The 17,076-nt window shown below is 38.7% G+C and overlaps 1 protein-coding gene across 3 annotated transcripts in view; it reads left to right on the forward strand.

Moving 5' to 3' along the window:
* The first annotated feature begins 1,382 nt into the window (after window positions 1–1,382).
* The window catches only part of EML6 (EMAP like 6), a 132,183-nt gene continuing 116,489 nt past the window's right edge, over window positions 1,383–17,076 (forward strand). For all 3 annotated transcript variants that reach the window (XM_087960949.1, XM_026676706.2, XM_087960961.1), the window contains exons 1-2: window positions 1,383–1,685; window positions 5,158–5,928. In XM_087960949.1, the coding sequence (XP_087817075.1) occupies window positions 5,732–5,928 (197 nt within the window). In that variant the 5' untranslated portion in view covers window positions 1,383–1,685; window positions 5,158–5,731. The remainder of the gene's footprint in view (window positions 1,686–5,157; window positions 5,929–17,076) is intronic.

The following is a 17,076-nucleotide window of genomic DNA, read 5'->3' on the forward strand; positions in this document are numbered from 1 at the left end:
TCACATAGTGTAATAAAATTGGGGCTGGGTTAGGGACTTCTGCCCTCAGTGTGAGTTGTATTTGGGGGGGGTGCATGAAGGGAGGCTTAGCCAATATCATGTTGTACTCTGGCAATAAAGGTAATAATAATAAGACTGCTATAATGTCACCTTTAGTTCTCCTCTTCATTAGACTAGATGTAGCTAGTTCCCTCAACAGTTCATCTTTGCTTGGGGGGCGGGGGGAGGAATCCACCTATCACACTTCACTTGCATTTTTCATTTATTATTGGATTATTAATCCAATAATATCCTTACAAAGCCAATATGCATTTCCTCTGCATTCTCCCAGTTTGATAACTATAGGCAGAGATTTGCAACAAAACAAATCAAAACCACTGTCTTTCCTATTTCTTTTGTAAGCAAGAATATTTTTCTGTTTTACATCTTCTTATACAGTATATGCCCAAATCAAATCATACTAAGGAAACAGTCAATAAATATAGCTGTTGCTTGTATCCTAACAATTTTCCAAAACACCTGAAGGCAGGACAAAAAGTAACAGGTGGAAGATCATTAAAGAAAGAACCAACCTAGAACTAAGGAGAAATTTCCAGTGAGAACATTCAGAGGACAAGCTTGCCTTCAGAATGTCCCAAAGGTGCTTTTTCAAGAGGCAACTGGACTTTCTGGTTTTTCTTTGAAGACATTTCACTTTTCATCCAAGAAGCTTTTTCAGTTCTGATTGGATGATGAGGAATTAAAGGGTTTATGCTCCTTGCAGACAACTGATAATTTGTATTCTTTTAGCGAGTTGTTAAGGCGACTTGGAGGTCAGGTCACCTGAGTAGACACTTGCTGGTGCTCCAACCCTGGAGGTTTTCAAGAAGAGATAGTCTAAAATAGTATAAGGTCTCCTGCTCAACCAGGTGATTAGACTAGAAGACCTCCAAGCTCTCTTTGAACCCTGTTACTCTATATTCTGTGGTCTTGCTTGCAGCTTATATAACACTTGGTTGTAATTTTATTAAAGGCTAAAGAAAAACTGGTTGAAACATTCAGGTCAAACATTAGATGGCAGCACAGCGATTCCGAAACCGGTCGTGCTGCAGTTTAATAGTTGTCCAGATTTGTGCGCTCGTTATCCACTCGGCCTTTGAATCTTTGAGCTTTTGTATCTCGTTACCAAGTCATTCTCATGAGAAGCGCCTGAAGCCACCTTCATAGAGCGTCTCCGAAGCAACAGGGGAAAGAAGGCGGGTAAGAGCCGGCTTGGGCGCGCGTAACACTCGGGGGACTTGAAGTCCCTCTGAGGCGCCTTAAAACAAGCGAATCAAACTACAATTCCCGTGAGCCTCTACCCTAATCTAATCTATTGGAAGGAGGCGGGACCTTCGAGTCAAGGGGTTTCCAAGGGAATTTACCAGGTGCTGGTGGAGCGATGACGAAGCTTTGCTTTCTTTGCCCATCCCGTCGAATGATGAGGCGGTTTCATGCTAAGGCTGCCTAGGAGACGTGCCACTGCGAGCAGGGCGGGGAAGAACAGCAATGGGCTGGGGAGAAGTTGAGGAGGAGGAGGAGGTGGGAGTACGGCTCACTCGCCTTCTGGTGCAGTCGCTTGCTTGCCTGCCCGCTTGCCTGCCTGCCTCCCTCCCTCCTCCTTTACAGGATTCCTGGTTCATAGCCGTTGCTCCTGCTCTTGACAGGTGACTGTCAAATCACGGTCTTTGGGGTGGTTGCTCGGGGGAACCCGCCTCGGGTTGATAATGTTAATAATAGTGGCAGGGATAATTAATCTGCCATGTTATTATCGGCATAAAGGTTGCTTTGCACAGCAATCGTACAAAATTGCTCGAAGTCCTTTTCCCTACTCTGTGGAAAGGCTCTATAATTCTAGATTATTCAGAACTAAACCGTTATACAGGGAGAGAGAAGTAGCCATAGCCGGGGAGCTAATTTAGTGAACCAGAAGTGTGCGTGGGAGTGCGTCAGCAAACCATCGGGGATATGAATTTATTATCATTATTGCTAGGGAAGTGGAGAGATGCTAGTTCCTTGATAGTCAAGGGTGATGTGGACAGTGATGGGGGAAGGGTATTATTTGCTTTGCTATTCTGCATGTGGTTGCAAAAGGGTTACTCCCAAATCACTCTCAGTTTAGTGAATCTTACTCTCAAGCAAATCTATAATGGGGAGGGAGAGGGACTATGCATATACAAAAACACGGTATGGAATGGGGAATTTGACAGATATATTTTCTCTCCTTTTCGTAATATCTGGCATAGACCAACTCTATACAAGAGTAGAGAAAATCCCCCTTCATACCGCATTTAGTTTGTAAAACTGGAAAAAAAATGATTATGGTCACTGGCTCAGACAGCTTTCAGAGAAGATTACTTCTTCTCCATAATGAAGGTTTAAAAAAAAAAAAAATCAGATCAGATACTAGAGAGCTGCAGCTGGGAAGAGCTATTTGCCTTCCTGCTCTGCTTCTGAGCTTCCTGGAGCGCATGAAACCAGTAGCCTCCCTCCTGTGCAAAGCTGAGAGGAGATTCTTCCTGTGGGGTTCTGTTAGATTTCACATAAAGGAAAAAAAAAAAGGATTTTGAGCAAGGATTTGACCAGGATAAGTATGGAGTAATCTTTATCTGTGAGTTTCACGGATGCCTAGGTTTTGCCTTTTATTCGATTTTAGTGGGCAAGCAATTGATTCAGGAATTGACAAAAGATTGAGAAAAAAACAACCCACCTCTTGTTTTACAAATTGAATTTCTGCTCAAAATCTAGGCATTTTTCCCCACCTAGCAGGAGCCTTATCCTCTAGACAGGGATAAATGTTAGAATATAGTCAGCCTAAACAATTTCACATTAAATTCACCCAATATTTATTGATTCCTCTCAAGTTTCAATTACACTATTAGAGTTCAGTCCTCAGACTATGGCAATAATGTGTACCATGCAGAGACTTTTAAAAGTATTTCGCATGCATTAGTTTATCAAATTTATTCCACCAGTGCTGTTTTTCCTGCATAATATATTGATGTAGAGGAAGCTATGAAGGGGCATTGCTCTCCTAAGGCCATTGGATAATTTCATGATTAAAACTATATTTGAATGGAACATTTTGTTTTGCAAATAATTTTATTGGAAACTATGCTACTTGGACCTTTATCCTATTCATAAAATAAAACCCATTAATCCAAATTGATTTATTTAGTATAGGATTATGTTCACTATCAATAAGAAAGAGAAAAGCTTCTGAGCATATGCGGACTATCTTCTCATTATCACTGTATTTTCTTTTTGCAATTAGTCTCACTTTTCTACATGAAAAGATTTCAAGCAGTAAAAGGGAAGGCTGCCAAAGCACTTTAAGCAATAAAATTTTGAATTTCAGTATTGAAGAGTTGAGCTTTTCCCTCCTATAACAATTGATTACAATCTAAAGAGGAATCCTATACTATATTTTATCTTATGGGGTTTGCCTATGGGAGCCCACATATCTGAGTTTATGAAGTGTTGTAGTCTACTTTGCAATTATCAGAACATAAAATATATCATTGAACTATATGGCAGTTCTCTGAAATGTATATTCAGCCTGTAAACCAGTCTAACAGCATTTATACACGTTTACTGAAAATGAAGTCTTGTTGAACTCACTAGAACTTACCCCAACATTTATAGGTTGCAACCAGAGTCAAAAAGTATCCTAATTTTCATCCTTTGTATAAGGACGCATCCTACATGTGTTTGACTTATGGCACTGATATAGTTGCATTAAGATATACAAAACAACCAAAAGGTTATTAAAAGACTGAGATCTGTGAGAAACTCATAACTTTCATTCTGGGACTGATGTCTATTCACAGACATACTTCATCCACTACTGCAAAATGAGAGTCTTGGCATTGAGGCAACCTGTTTTTGATATGTTGCCAGAGTATAGCAACACTACAATTCCTCAGAAACTCCCAAAGGGATTGTTCGTTTCACTGTAAAATTCAATCAAATTACCTTTGACTTGCCTCTAAAAGCAGGAAGTTATTAAGCTCTTACACACACACACACACACACACACACACACACACACACACTAAAAAAAGTATTTAAGACAGGGTTCTCTTCCAACTGCTTATTACTCTAGTATGTCTGCCAGTGTTAGGTAAATAAGTGATCCTGTGTTTCTCAGATTTTGGGACTCAAGTTTCTTCTCTATGGGAGTTTAATTGGTTGCTTCTTTGCTTGTACAACTTATAGCTAACCTCTCTGTTAAAAATGTTTGATATTCATTACATATTCATTACAGACCATTACTTAAACATTATAAGTGAACAAAGTCTTTTTTTATTTTGAAAGAAAATTAGGATTCACCTCCACACACTGAGCTCTCCTTTTTTTATTATTATCTTTTACCTTTGCGCTGGAATAGAGAACCAGAAATGCAGAGGGCAGCAGTGATGCAGTTGGTGAAAATTTGTAATAAGCAGCGCATCTTACAGAGATGCCCATGTAGAATTGTGTATGCTGTTCTGATCCGCCCAATATCCCTCTCTTTTTGTTCTTTGATACAAATGAGTTATAATTTTATTGGTAGAGTGGATGTAGGGAAACCACAGTATGAGGACAGAGAAAAATTGCCTCCTGTTGTGAAGAGAATGGGAAAAGCAACTAATATACTGCTTTGATTTATAATGCATAGCCTTGCAAAGGTTAATATATCACCTTTATTTGAAAAGTAATCATTTCATTGCTTTTAAATCATTATTTAATAGTTCCTATATATATATATATATATGTTCTGTCTTTATTTTGTACAATACAAGGCACTGGTTCTGCCTCCTATTTTCTCCAAAACAACAGCCCTGTAAGGTGCATTGGTGTGAGAAAAACTCAGTGGCTCAAAGTCTCCCAGTCAGCTTTCATGCCTATGATTGATTGATTATGTGCCATTGTGATATTTTCAATTCCTAGTGACCAATAGGTAAATCTTCTCCAATTTCATGCCTAAGGGAAGACTAAAACTCACAGTTCCCAGTTTCTAATCCAGCATTTCAACCACTATACCAAATTAGCTCAAAGTGTTACCTTTCAGGCTACAATATTTTTAAATAGTAAACTATAACATAAAAGTATGCAGATATCGTATATATATATAAACATCTTTCTTTTTCCTTACAGAAATATTTTGTCTTTACATTGAGTTGCAAATCTGTAGAAGACTACTTTCTTCATTATCCAGTCACAGAACGTGCTGAGTGATTTTTTTTAAAAGCTATTTTTCATGTCAGCTGCACTTTTTCCACAGTTAAGAACTATAACCATGTTGGAAAGGCAGTGACTTACTCTTTTCAAGACTTAAAAGGCATAATGATATCCACAGCACCAGCGTTCTTCACTTGATGCAGAGAGGCTCATGCCTTCTGTTGTATTTGACTTGGAATTTGCCTCAATGCGTGTGCTCCCCCTTCCAAGTTATCTGGCTTGCAAAACTGAGAAAGCAGCAACGGCTGCTCATCTTTGGCAGTAGAAGATTATGGTGGTGGCTCAGCACTAGGAATCCAGCAGCAGCAGAGTAAGACTCTGGATGCATTTTCACTAAAAATCCTCAGCATCAGAAAGGGCAGCTGAATGATTTGGCAGCTGAGCAAAAATTTAGATCATTTATAACAAGGAAACAGGAAAAGCAAGAACGTGGGGCTGGGGGCAATAGCTCCAGTTTTTTCTGTGCTTCCAGGGAGGGGGGTTGATTATCATGGCAGATCGGACAGCTCCTAGATGCCAGCTCCATCTGGAGTGGGTATATGGGTATAGGGGTCATCAGTGCCGCAACAATCTGTACTATACAGCAGGCAAAGAAGTGGTTTACTTTGTGGCTGGAGTCGGCGTGGTTTATAACACCAGAGAGCATACACAGAAATTTTTCCTGGGGCACAATGATGACATTATCAGGTAAGAAATGGGTGCAATGAGGAGGGAATGTTTGATTAAACAGCTCTTCCCAACTTCACATGGCTTAGCATATCTCTTGCATTTTAAAAAAATGATTATGTCAAAATATGTATACAGGAATGCTGAATGCAAATGGGTCCTACTTAGTTTTTTTTTATTTTTGTGTGTTTATTACCCAAGATTTTGAAAGAAATTGTATCCTAAAACTCAGATCTGGAGTTCATTTTTTGAAAAACTAAGGCAGTTTGTAAATGAGCTTAGATAGCTCATTATTGTCTTCATTATCGTCCCAATTGTAATGGCTAAAACCTAAATAGATGGTATATGTATGGAAGATGAAGGTTACATATAATATCTAGTAGCTGTAACATCTGGTGTTCCAATCAAAGCAGTTTTTACTCTGATCCTGTAATTTCAGTATGGGTATAGTGTTTATGTTTCCGTATTGATTATGTTTACTACAAAGTACCACTTGTTTTCAGCTATGTACTATATGTTCATGATTCTGATATCAGTTGCATTTTGAGGGAAAAGGAACTTAGAATGTGATGCTATACATATTGACTGAGAAATAAGTCCTATTGAGTTCAGTGGAATTTACTTCCAAGAAAGCAACTACAGTATTATAGCTACAATATCAGACAGCAGGAGCATAACAGACCTGTTTATTTATTTATTTAAAGAAAAAATATATGTAAAAGTGAACTTTCCAGATTATCTGCTTTCTGTCTGAAACAACAATCTTTATTTATTTTGAAATAGAAATTATTCTGAAACTGGCTGCTGTGTTTTATAAAAGTAATATTAAAAATCAGGATCATCCTTTCTCAATTTGCTAGTTAATGATGTTTAAATATTATATGGTAGCTGTTTGTCCTATCCAATAAACCGTTTCTTTGTGTCAAGTATGTTCTGCCAACTATTTTATTTGAAAATACTATCTGCTAATTGGATCTGTCACAAAACAGTTCTTTGATTTAATTTTTGATTAAAATCAATAACCTGTCTTCAATACCTGTATGCTACAGGCCTCTCTGCAAATCTATCATATAGTATTTAATTTATATAAACATGTGTATGATACTTTTTGTATATTTGTTCTAACTGTGGGGTAATATTTTTGTTGCTGTTCAAAAACAGTTTGTCCTATCTTTATATATCATGTTTATTATTTGTAATTCAATCCTCAGGATGTTTACTTAGATGTAGGTTCTGCTAAAATCGTTGAGATATATTTTCTGTTAAGGCAGATCAGGTTTGATTTTTGTTTTCAGCCAAAAAATGGGATCTAATGTTTAATTGCAATTAATCTAAATTAGTTTATTCTTAACTAGTTATTTGTGCCTTACCAAAAGGGAATGGGTAGTGCACAAACCTGAAGTTACTGCTACTGCATCTGTTATAATACATCATGGCTTTTCATGTTGGCTAAATAAAAACACTGGTACATTTTAACTCCTCTTTCTGTCACTGTGCATAATTGTACTTATGTTTAATGATCAGATGATTGCATTTTGGGCACTTGGTAACCAGCAAGCATTTACAGCCATTTGCAACATGCTTTGACCATGATTTATGACAATTTTGCTGGATTTACTACATTTTACTTACAGTTTCCAGTAAAAACCACTCTTTATGAACAATGGGTTCACTTAATGACAGCTGTATTTGCTTAACTACCATCACACCTTTGGCAGCAATTACAGCCTCAAGTCTTTTTGGATATGATGCAACAAACTTTGCATACCTGGATTGGGGGATTTTCTGCCATTCTTCCTTGCAAATCCTCAAGCTCAGTCAGGTTGGATGGCAACTGTCAATGCACAGTCATTTTCAGATCCCCCCAGAGATGTATAATAGGATTCAAGTCAGGTCTTTGGTTGGGCCACTCTAAGACATTCACAGAGTTGTCCCTAAGCCACTTCTGTGTTGTCTTGAGTGTGTGCTTAGGATCGTTGTCATGTTGGAAAGTGAACCTTTGGCCCAATCTGAGGTCCTTAGCACTGGAATGGAATGGAACATCAGAGCTCCCTAGCATTGGAACACAGAATGGAGACCAGACAGCAGGCTTTCCTAGAGTGCAAATGGAATGGTATGAAAGGGAAATGTGTGCAGATACAATAAGTGCTATTGTATGTATAGCATTTATACATACAATATGTATTGTATGTATAAATGCTACAATATGTAGCAGGATAGAATCTTTACAGTGTGAAAGAATGCTGGGATACCATAGTAAAGTCATCCTCAACTACTTATCAAAGACATTCTAGAGTAAGTCACACACTGTGGTCTACAACATTTTCTTTATCTTTCTTGTGCAATACAAGAAACCAAATATATATAAGCTGTAACCTTGCTTTGTTCAGGGCTCTTCTGCAATTCTTTGACAAGAAGCCAAATGATCCTGTAGTTAACCCAATTCCATATAGTTTGTTGCATTTATCTACAGACACTTCTCATTTTGAGAATGAGAAGTTACTACATTTTTAACCCTACTGCAATCTAACAGATAGCTTGCCAATAGGTAATATAAAAAGCAAAATTACAAAAATACTGAAAAGAATTTAAAACATAACATACAAAACTATGATGGGGTGTCATATAATATGCTTTTTATAATATTTGAATTGGACACTGCCCTATTTTACATTGATTTATTCATTTTACATGTATACATACTGTATACATCTACAGGAATGGTAAGCATTTAGGTTTCATAGCTTCAGAAACAATTTAAGTTGTTATACTGATTATCTCAGTAGGTAAGAACCATATTGTATGATATCTGCAGTTCGTTCTTTTTCTTTTTGTGAGGGGAGAAGTTAATGCTTAAAGCAATGTCATAGTTTCATGTGTTCATAGATGTAATTTGGAAATAGACTAGAGAAAAGAATATCTTGTTTTTACATCCATTCTTAATCCATGCACATCAGCTTCCACTTGGAACCAATTTTGATAGCTATTTCAGTAACAAAGAGAAACTGTAATTACTCCTTGAGTTAAGTATGCTGCTCTGTATTGACAAATCATTTGTTGTATTATGTTTTAAATTTGGGAGAGAAGAGTAGAAGAGACAACAAATAAACAACCAATGGACAAATTTGGCCATCAGTATCCCTGGAAATGTTGATAATATCCACTTATTGAGGAGTTTGCTAGTAATTATGACTATACGCCATCCTTCTTGAAAAGTAAAGATTAAGATTTACTCTTATCAGGTAGAATACTATTTCTGACTCCTGGGAGGACTTGTTGGAAAGGGGAATAAACTTTTATAAAAAAATTAATACCAAGCAGAAACAACCCACTCATAAAAGAGCAAAGCATCTCTTGTAGAAATAGCAATAATGAGCTAAATAAACATGGGTATAACATACCTAAATAGATTGAAGGTTGCTGGGTAAAATAAGGAACAACATGGATTACAAAAGCTTTTCTTCTTTATTTCCTCTTTTACCACTTTGGTGTCAAGAATATAAAAGATCAGACATTTAAATGAGCCCATTGTTCCATATGCGATTTACTCTAGCTGGTTTTCATCAGGTTTCTCTACCTGCAGTCCTCTAGATGTGGTGGACTAAATTTCTCATCAATCTAATGATAAGACAAGTAGACCCAACATATCATAATTAAACATTGATAAACATTGCATGTTATCATCGAACTTTGGCGTTTTCCAGACAAAATCCCTGGGAGAATGATTGACAGAGACTGTATTAGGACTAGAAACTACAGTAATTCCCATGAAGAAAGATGAATTTAGGTATTTATATGCCATCAAGTGGTTTTCCAGTACTGGTCTGCAGTGGGCGAGCACATGAGAGTAGGTTATGCACATGAAACAATCCTCCCTCTCTGCTCTGCCACTGCTGCTGCTAATCCATAGAGCCAAAAGATTTGGGGACCACTGGTCTAAAGCAGCGGTCACCAACTGATGGGCCATGAGAAAATTTTGGTGGGCCACAGAGAAATCTCACCCCCAGAGCACCCCCACAAAGCAATTAATCCAGGCTGCGCAGAAACACAAGGCTGCGCCGCCCACATGGCCCATGGGAATCCTCCCCACCCACTCCTTACCCGGTAAACTTGCCTGCTAAATTGCTATTTTTCCTTTTTCTGACCATCATCTGTTCTGCTCTGCCGGGAGATTTAGATTAGCTAGGAAGCAGGAAATGGTTGCATTTCTTGCTTTCTAGCTAGTCTTTAGATCTTCAGCTTAGCACAGCCAAACCTCCCTTAGGACTGAAGGTTTGCTTGCAAGCAAATTAAGTGCAGACTCACAGCAAGCAAAATTGAGAGACTGAACTAGCCGATGGCAGATAGATAGATCACTGAATGATTCTGTGAGCAACTCAATCTGCCTGCTTTGCCTGATTTTGGATAAAAGTTGCTCTTTTTTATAAAAAAAATCAATATTTATATAAATATTTATAATATTTACATACAAGCCATGCCCAGCCAGTCACATGACCACCAAGCCACACCCACAAATTAGGCCATGCCCACAGAACCGGTTAGTGGTCCCTGGGATCTAAAATTATGAGTTTGGTGGTCCCTGAGGACCAAAAGGTTGGCAACCCCTGGGCCAAAGGAATCATGCTCTGTAGAAATGATTGGATTGATACCTGGATTGGAAAATTTTGGTGGTTCTCTCTTCCAATTCTAGAATTCTGTAATAAGTATGCTATTCTTTTGGGTTCTTGGTACTCCCTGACCTACTTGATATCATCAGTATCATGGGGGTGGGGGGGAGAGTGGAATTTGCTAGCTATGTCAGCATTCCAACCAAACTGTCCATCTCAAATCAGCACTCAGAGACAAAGTCCATCCAAGTAAGAATTTATTAGGGAAGTCATATTGGCACATCTGGGAAAACCCAAATCTGAAATCCTGTGTTTTCCCCTGCTAAATTAAACTCACATCCAACCCCCTTACTGATGATCCACAAGTCACACTCTTCAATCCACCTCCATTCTGAACTCCCGCCAAATCCGGTCACTCCCCTCCAAACTCCAGTGACTCGGCCTTGAGCTCTGGCGAAAGAATGTCGTTGTGGCTATCCTCCCTTCTGACTTTACTTTCATTCCCACAGTTACCCATCCTCCCTCGTGGCAGCCCCAAATCCAATTCAAGATGGATGGGGGGCTGATAGGCTATTTATATATAGTAGCTTGCCCTGCAAGTCGTGGTTGGAGAGTGGTTTCCTCCTCAATGGTTCCTTTATGAGAGTAGTTTTTCTTTCCTGCTTATTTAGTAAAGTTTCTTATTTATCTGAATGTTAGTTGCCAAGTTGATATGTTCTAGGCTATTTGTTTCTTCCTAGGCTTTTGATTATAACTTTTAAATTATGTATAAATAGGTTTTATTTCTGTGTGTCTATTAATGGCTGACTTGTCTGAAGGCCCAGCTTATAAAAATTCCCCAGAATTTTTGAATTTGACTTGACCTAAACTATTAAGTTCTCCAGCTGAAACTGTGGCTGACTTTGTCCATATGTTGTGAGAGTAAGGAGTTTTCATCATATATTCTGAGTAATAGTTGGTGTTAATGAATGCAGTCTGCCAGTCTACTGTTTATCCTACATGGTTGCTATTAATAATCCTTATCTTGTACAGTTTATTATAAATGGTTCTTATTTTTTCTTCTTTGGTAACTGAGTCTTTTGGTTTAGGGGGAAATAGGAAAAAGATGTGTTGGATATGTTCATCAACTTGACTTATTTGTAAAAATAATAAAGATGGGATGCAAAGAAATAATAAAGAAATAAAATGTCGTACAATCCTTAAAATAGGTTTAACATACTTTAGCTTTCCTTCCCAAATCTATTCTCCTGAATGCAGAAAAATCCCATTCTGTGTATGCCACAGTCCCCCTTTTCCATTATTCCACATGCAATTATATTTGCCTTCTCTCAAATACAAAAAAAGTGCATAATCCTCTGCTAGAATGATATATACCTAGAAATATTATATATGGAGCCCTGCATTCCAACTTTGTAAGAGACTTCTGCAGTATACTGTTTAGATGATTTTCATTATATTTTGATGTTTCCATCATGAGTGAATGTGAACTTCCTCACATTGGACTCTTCTGTGCTCCGTTAACGTGTGGGTGTTAATGTGACCTGCCCCCGTTGATTACACCTTTCCAAAGTCTTTTCTGCTTTATTTCATTCATTAAATAAAAACTGAATTGTACTGACATTCCTGAATTAAGAGTGACATCATGACAAATGTCATTGTGTCAGGTATAATTTATTACTGAAGAAGATATATAGTTTAAGATATGGTATAGCATACATTTTGAAAAGATGAATAGTGAAATTTTTCAGATGTTAAATCTGTGAATTATGCTTTTTTATCTTTTTTTAAGTGTCTTGTTTCTTACAATTTATAATATTCTTGCAACAATGCAAGTGCGATATAGATTGTTTTCTGGATATATGCTCTCTTGTCTAAAAACATTGTGCAGCTATATTTCTTTCTTCCAACTATTCCAACCTGCTTGATTTATTGGAAACATGCTATAATTTTTTTCAGCACACACATTGTCAATTTCAAATCAACTAGACCCACTCCTCTTTCCTTTACATCTTCTAACACCTTTCATTGTACTTTAATTCATGTTCCTGCCACACAATTTTAGATATATCCCCTTGCTATTGTTTAAATAGTGCATCGGTTATGTACAGCTGCTATTGTCTGAAATAAAGACATTATTTAAGATCAGACATTTATTTTTCTCACAGAAATTCTCCTCAGCACTTTCAGTTGTAGGTGCTCCCATCTTAATGTGAAGAAGGAAAGAAGGAAATGAAAAGTGGTTTCATATTGCTAAAGGACACTTGGCCTAAGTAGGCCAGATGTGTTTTGAAAACCTCCTCAATGGCCTTAGAGATATCCCATCAGCTGTCTTTCCCTAGAACAGGGGTCCCCCAGACTTGGCAACTTTAGTTTGGGGACCTCTGCCCTAGAATAATGTTACATTCATTTTGCATTCCTTTATGATGTTACTTTTCATTTACTACTAGACTCTAATTATCCAATGAGTGATAATAGTAAAGGTCTTAAAAAGAACATCTGCTTTTACAAAAGGACATACCATTTCTACACATCAGACTGTTCTTTTCTTCTATAGAACCTAGTTATATAAAACAGATTGCAACAAATAGCTTTCTCAATAATAGAAAGTTAAATAATTGTACATGTATTTTCCTGGGAGAATTTTACTAAACACAGATGCACATCAGAGGTGGTATTCAGCAGGTTCTGACCAGTTCTGGAGAACCAGTAGCAAAAATTTTGAGTTGTTCGGAGAACCAGCAAATACCACCTCTGACTGGAGATTTTACAGTATCCTTCCCCTGCCATGCCCACCAAACTACACCCACAGAACCGGTAGTAAAAAAATTTGAATCCCACCACTGATGCACATGGTTATAAATAGGTTTTTGTCAATGAACTAATGCTGCTTACTTAGCAAGGGAAGATTAATCATTATTATGCTTCATTGCATCCTTTCTCTTTTCTTCACAAAGCTCCATAAGTTACTTTTACCTAATAATATCATATCACATTTTTCTTTGGAGACTTTTAAACCTTTCATAATCTAGTGTACTTTCCTGGCAAGCTTGTCAAATCTACTTATATACTTCCTAAAATAGATATCTCCAAAGTGATATCTTCCAGATATGATGAACAATGTATCTTAATATCTCTTGTTTTGACAGATCTGGATGGGTAATGCCCCCCCCCCCCCCCCCCCCCCCCCCCCCCCCCCCCCCCCCCCCCCCCCCCCCCCCCCCCCCCCCACACCCCCCCCCCCCCCCCCCCCCCCCCCCCCCCCCCCCCCCCCCCCCCCCCCCCCCCCCCCCCCCCCCCCCCCCCCCCCCCCCCCCCCCCCCCCCCCCCCCCCCCCCCCCCCCCCCCCCCCCCCCCCCCCCCCCCCCCCCCCCCCCCCCCCCCCCCCCCCCCCCCCCCCCCCCCCCCCCCCCCCCCCCCCCCCCCCCCCCCCCCCCCCCCCCCCCCCCCCCCCCCCCCCCCCCCCCCCCCCCCCCCCCCCCCCCCCCCCCCCCCCCCCCCCCCCCCCCCCCCCCCCCCCCCCCCCCCCCCCCCCCCCCCCCCCCCCCCCCCCCCCCCCCCCCCCCCCCCCCCCCCCCCTTCCCAACAAACCCAAAACCCCCTCCGAACACATACCCCAAAACCCCTCCCCCACACAAACTCCTCCCCCCCCCCCCACCTCACCGCCACAATACCTCAAAAAATCCTCAAAACCCCCACCAACACACATACCCGTCTCCCCAACCCCCAAACCACCCCCCCCCCCCACCCCCAACACACTCCCTCAATAAAAAAAAAACCAAATAAAAAAATAAAAATAACATATAACACAAAAAACCAACCACCAAAAAAAAAAAAACCTCAAAACTAAATATTATAAAACCCCCCACAACCCCCAACAATGCCTTACTCTTCCATAACCCAACACAAACCCCAAATAACAAAAAACCCATTAACCACTCTTTCCCAACCACAATACAGTTCATCAGTCGGACCCCTGATATTGCACAATTGAAAAGTCCGAAATATTTTTCTCCCCTTACTGGCTTGGAAATACTTTCTGCCACAGTTGAGGGAACTTGACCGTGTGGATATGTTCACTAGTATAGTATTTTTGTGTTTATTGGCAATCAGAAGGAAACCAGGAAAAGGAAATGCTTGTCTTCAGCCTTTAAGGTTGCTAATGAAAGGATTTAAATTGCTAGCAAATCATTTACCACTTTGACCAACAATCTTTCTAACTGAACTAATTCTGAACTAAATCCAATATAAATAATCTCTTCCTTCCTCTCCTATAATTTTGTCAACTAAAGAGTTTTTTGCAAATAAATAAACCAAAGAAATATTTCTGGACTCATAGAATAATAGAAAATGCATGGTCTAAAATTATTAAGAATGTTTTTCAATCTGTATTTCATTATACATGTTTCATATCTAAAAAATCAAAGTCCTCAATTCCATTTATTAGTATTTTCTAGTTCTGAAAAATACAACATTGAAAGGTACATTTATATATCCTGTCCTTCTTAAGATGGTACCTAAGCATCCAACATGTTTAATGACCTTATGTGCTGTAACTGCATAACAGGAACTTAGTATTATGAGTTCATTTATGTAGTTATTTCATAGGGGAATCTTCTAATCCATGCAATATCCAAATCTTTTTATTTGTATCACTGTTGAAAGCATATTTATTTATTTATTGAATTTTTATTGCCACCTATTCACCCATGGTGACTTGATTATGCTTCATTAATGCCAACAAACTGTCTGTCTATTTTGAAGAGATACACTTTGAGCTTCGCAAAAAAAAGTGTAAGAAAACTTTTTTGGATCAGGATGAGTTAAGCAACATCCTATTTTCCATAACCATGCAATGGCTCAGTAGTTAAGATGCTGAGCTTGGCTGGAAAGTAGCCCTGCTTCGAGACCCAAGCATCACACAATGGGAAGAGCACTAGTTTATTCCTAGTTCCTGCCCACTTACCAGTTAGCAGCCATGCCTAGCAGCCCACCTAACATTGTGTGAAGGAAGAAAAAGAAGTTTATATTTTCCATATTTTCCATATCTTTGCCAAGTCTCCCTATACCCCTTTTTTTCTAAGCCCCAAAGGTCCAACTCCTGAAATATTTTAATGGGGGAATGAAAGAGTTGCATTAGCTTGGAGTTGATCCCAAAATACATATTTTTTAGAATTGTTTGGATGATGGCCTAGTGATACAGTAACTCAATCCTAACAATCAATGGAGTGTCAGGAAACACAACAAAATGAGCCAATTCTACTTTATTGTAGGGTTATATTATCAGAATCTTGCAAACCCAAATGTACAAATCTCCTATTGTCTCTTTTTACTGATCAGTTAAGGCAGATCTTTTCTGTTTCTTTCTCTCCCCTTTATATAACCGCAGGTTCCTTTCTCCCTTTATGTGATCATTCTCTAGACAGCATCTTTTCCCTCCTCCTTTCCCAAGGTCATTCCCACATATAGTTACATGTGACAGATGTCACAGGCAGATTGTCCTCACATGTTGGCCATTGACTGTAATTAAATAAATTAAGAGATAGCAAATCCGTTAGCTGGCAGCTAAAGTTGCTCTAATGGCTAAAATGGATTAGATAGCTCCAATGTGTGATGAAAAAGGACCAATTGTCTGTCTATTCCATATCCAAAATAAGGTTGGCTGGTAATTCTAAAACAAAATTAGCAGTTTATAAAAATAAGATTTGCAGGATGATGAATGAGACTAAGGGAAGACTCCCAAAGTATTCAAGGGCACTACCCATGAGAAGTGCAGAGGAAGAAAAGTCCATCTAATGGCTGTTGTGGAGGTAAAACCATGTTAGCTAAATGATGCAATAAGACATTGTTTATCCCCTCATAGCTGATAGTGATTGGGAAGTTACTAATTGCTGAAAGTCTATAGAAGTTGCGAAAGAAATTAAGAACAATACAGTTCAGGAGGTTGACGTTTTCCATACTTTCAAAATGACTTGCTTATTTACTGCATAATAAAAACCATAATGAATTCAATTGTTTTAAAAATTTTGGTTGCCACCAAAATATTTGAGAAAGTTCTGATAATGATATTTTTCCATGTCAATAAGTCTATGTGGTTTTGTTTGTAACTCTGAGAATATAAGGATCTGAAGAACAATCTCCTAAGCCAGAGATCAAAATTTGATTTAAAGTGGCCCTAATCAAACAGATACCTTAGTCAAACTTAAGAAAATTTCTAGCAGCAAATTATGTTTACAAATCACTCTACCATAAATAAACCCAAGTGTTTATTAGGCAATCCAGAATGTCGGAGTTGAGTTGTTAAATGTATGAACATTGGAAGTCCATCCCCAGCTTACAGAAAGAGGAAAAACTGTCCCTCTTGATTATTTGAGGAACAGCTGCAAGGTTTATCAATCTGAGAACTGGCTTTCACAATTGTTATGATTTAGGCTTACAGCTTAATTGATGGAAGAAGAATACTAATCCACTCAAAGTCTGGTAACTTAGAAGCCTGATTGAAAAAATAATAATTGACTTATTATTGAATTTATAATTACTTTGTCTCCTATGCTGCTTTTAAATG

This window comes from Notechis scutatus, chromosome 1, assembly GCF_049901735.1.
Source record: "Notechis scutatus isolate UNSWTSFEM ecotype Mainland chromosome 1, rNotScu1.2, whole genome shotgun sequence".
NCBI lineage: Eukaryota > Metazoa > Chordata > Lepidosauria > Squamata > Elapidae > Notechis > Notechis scutatus.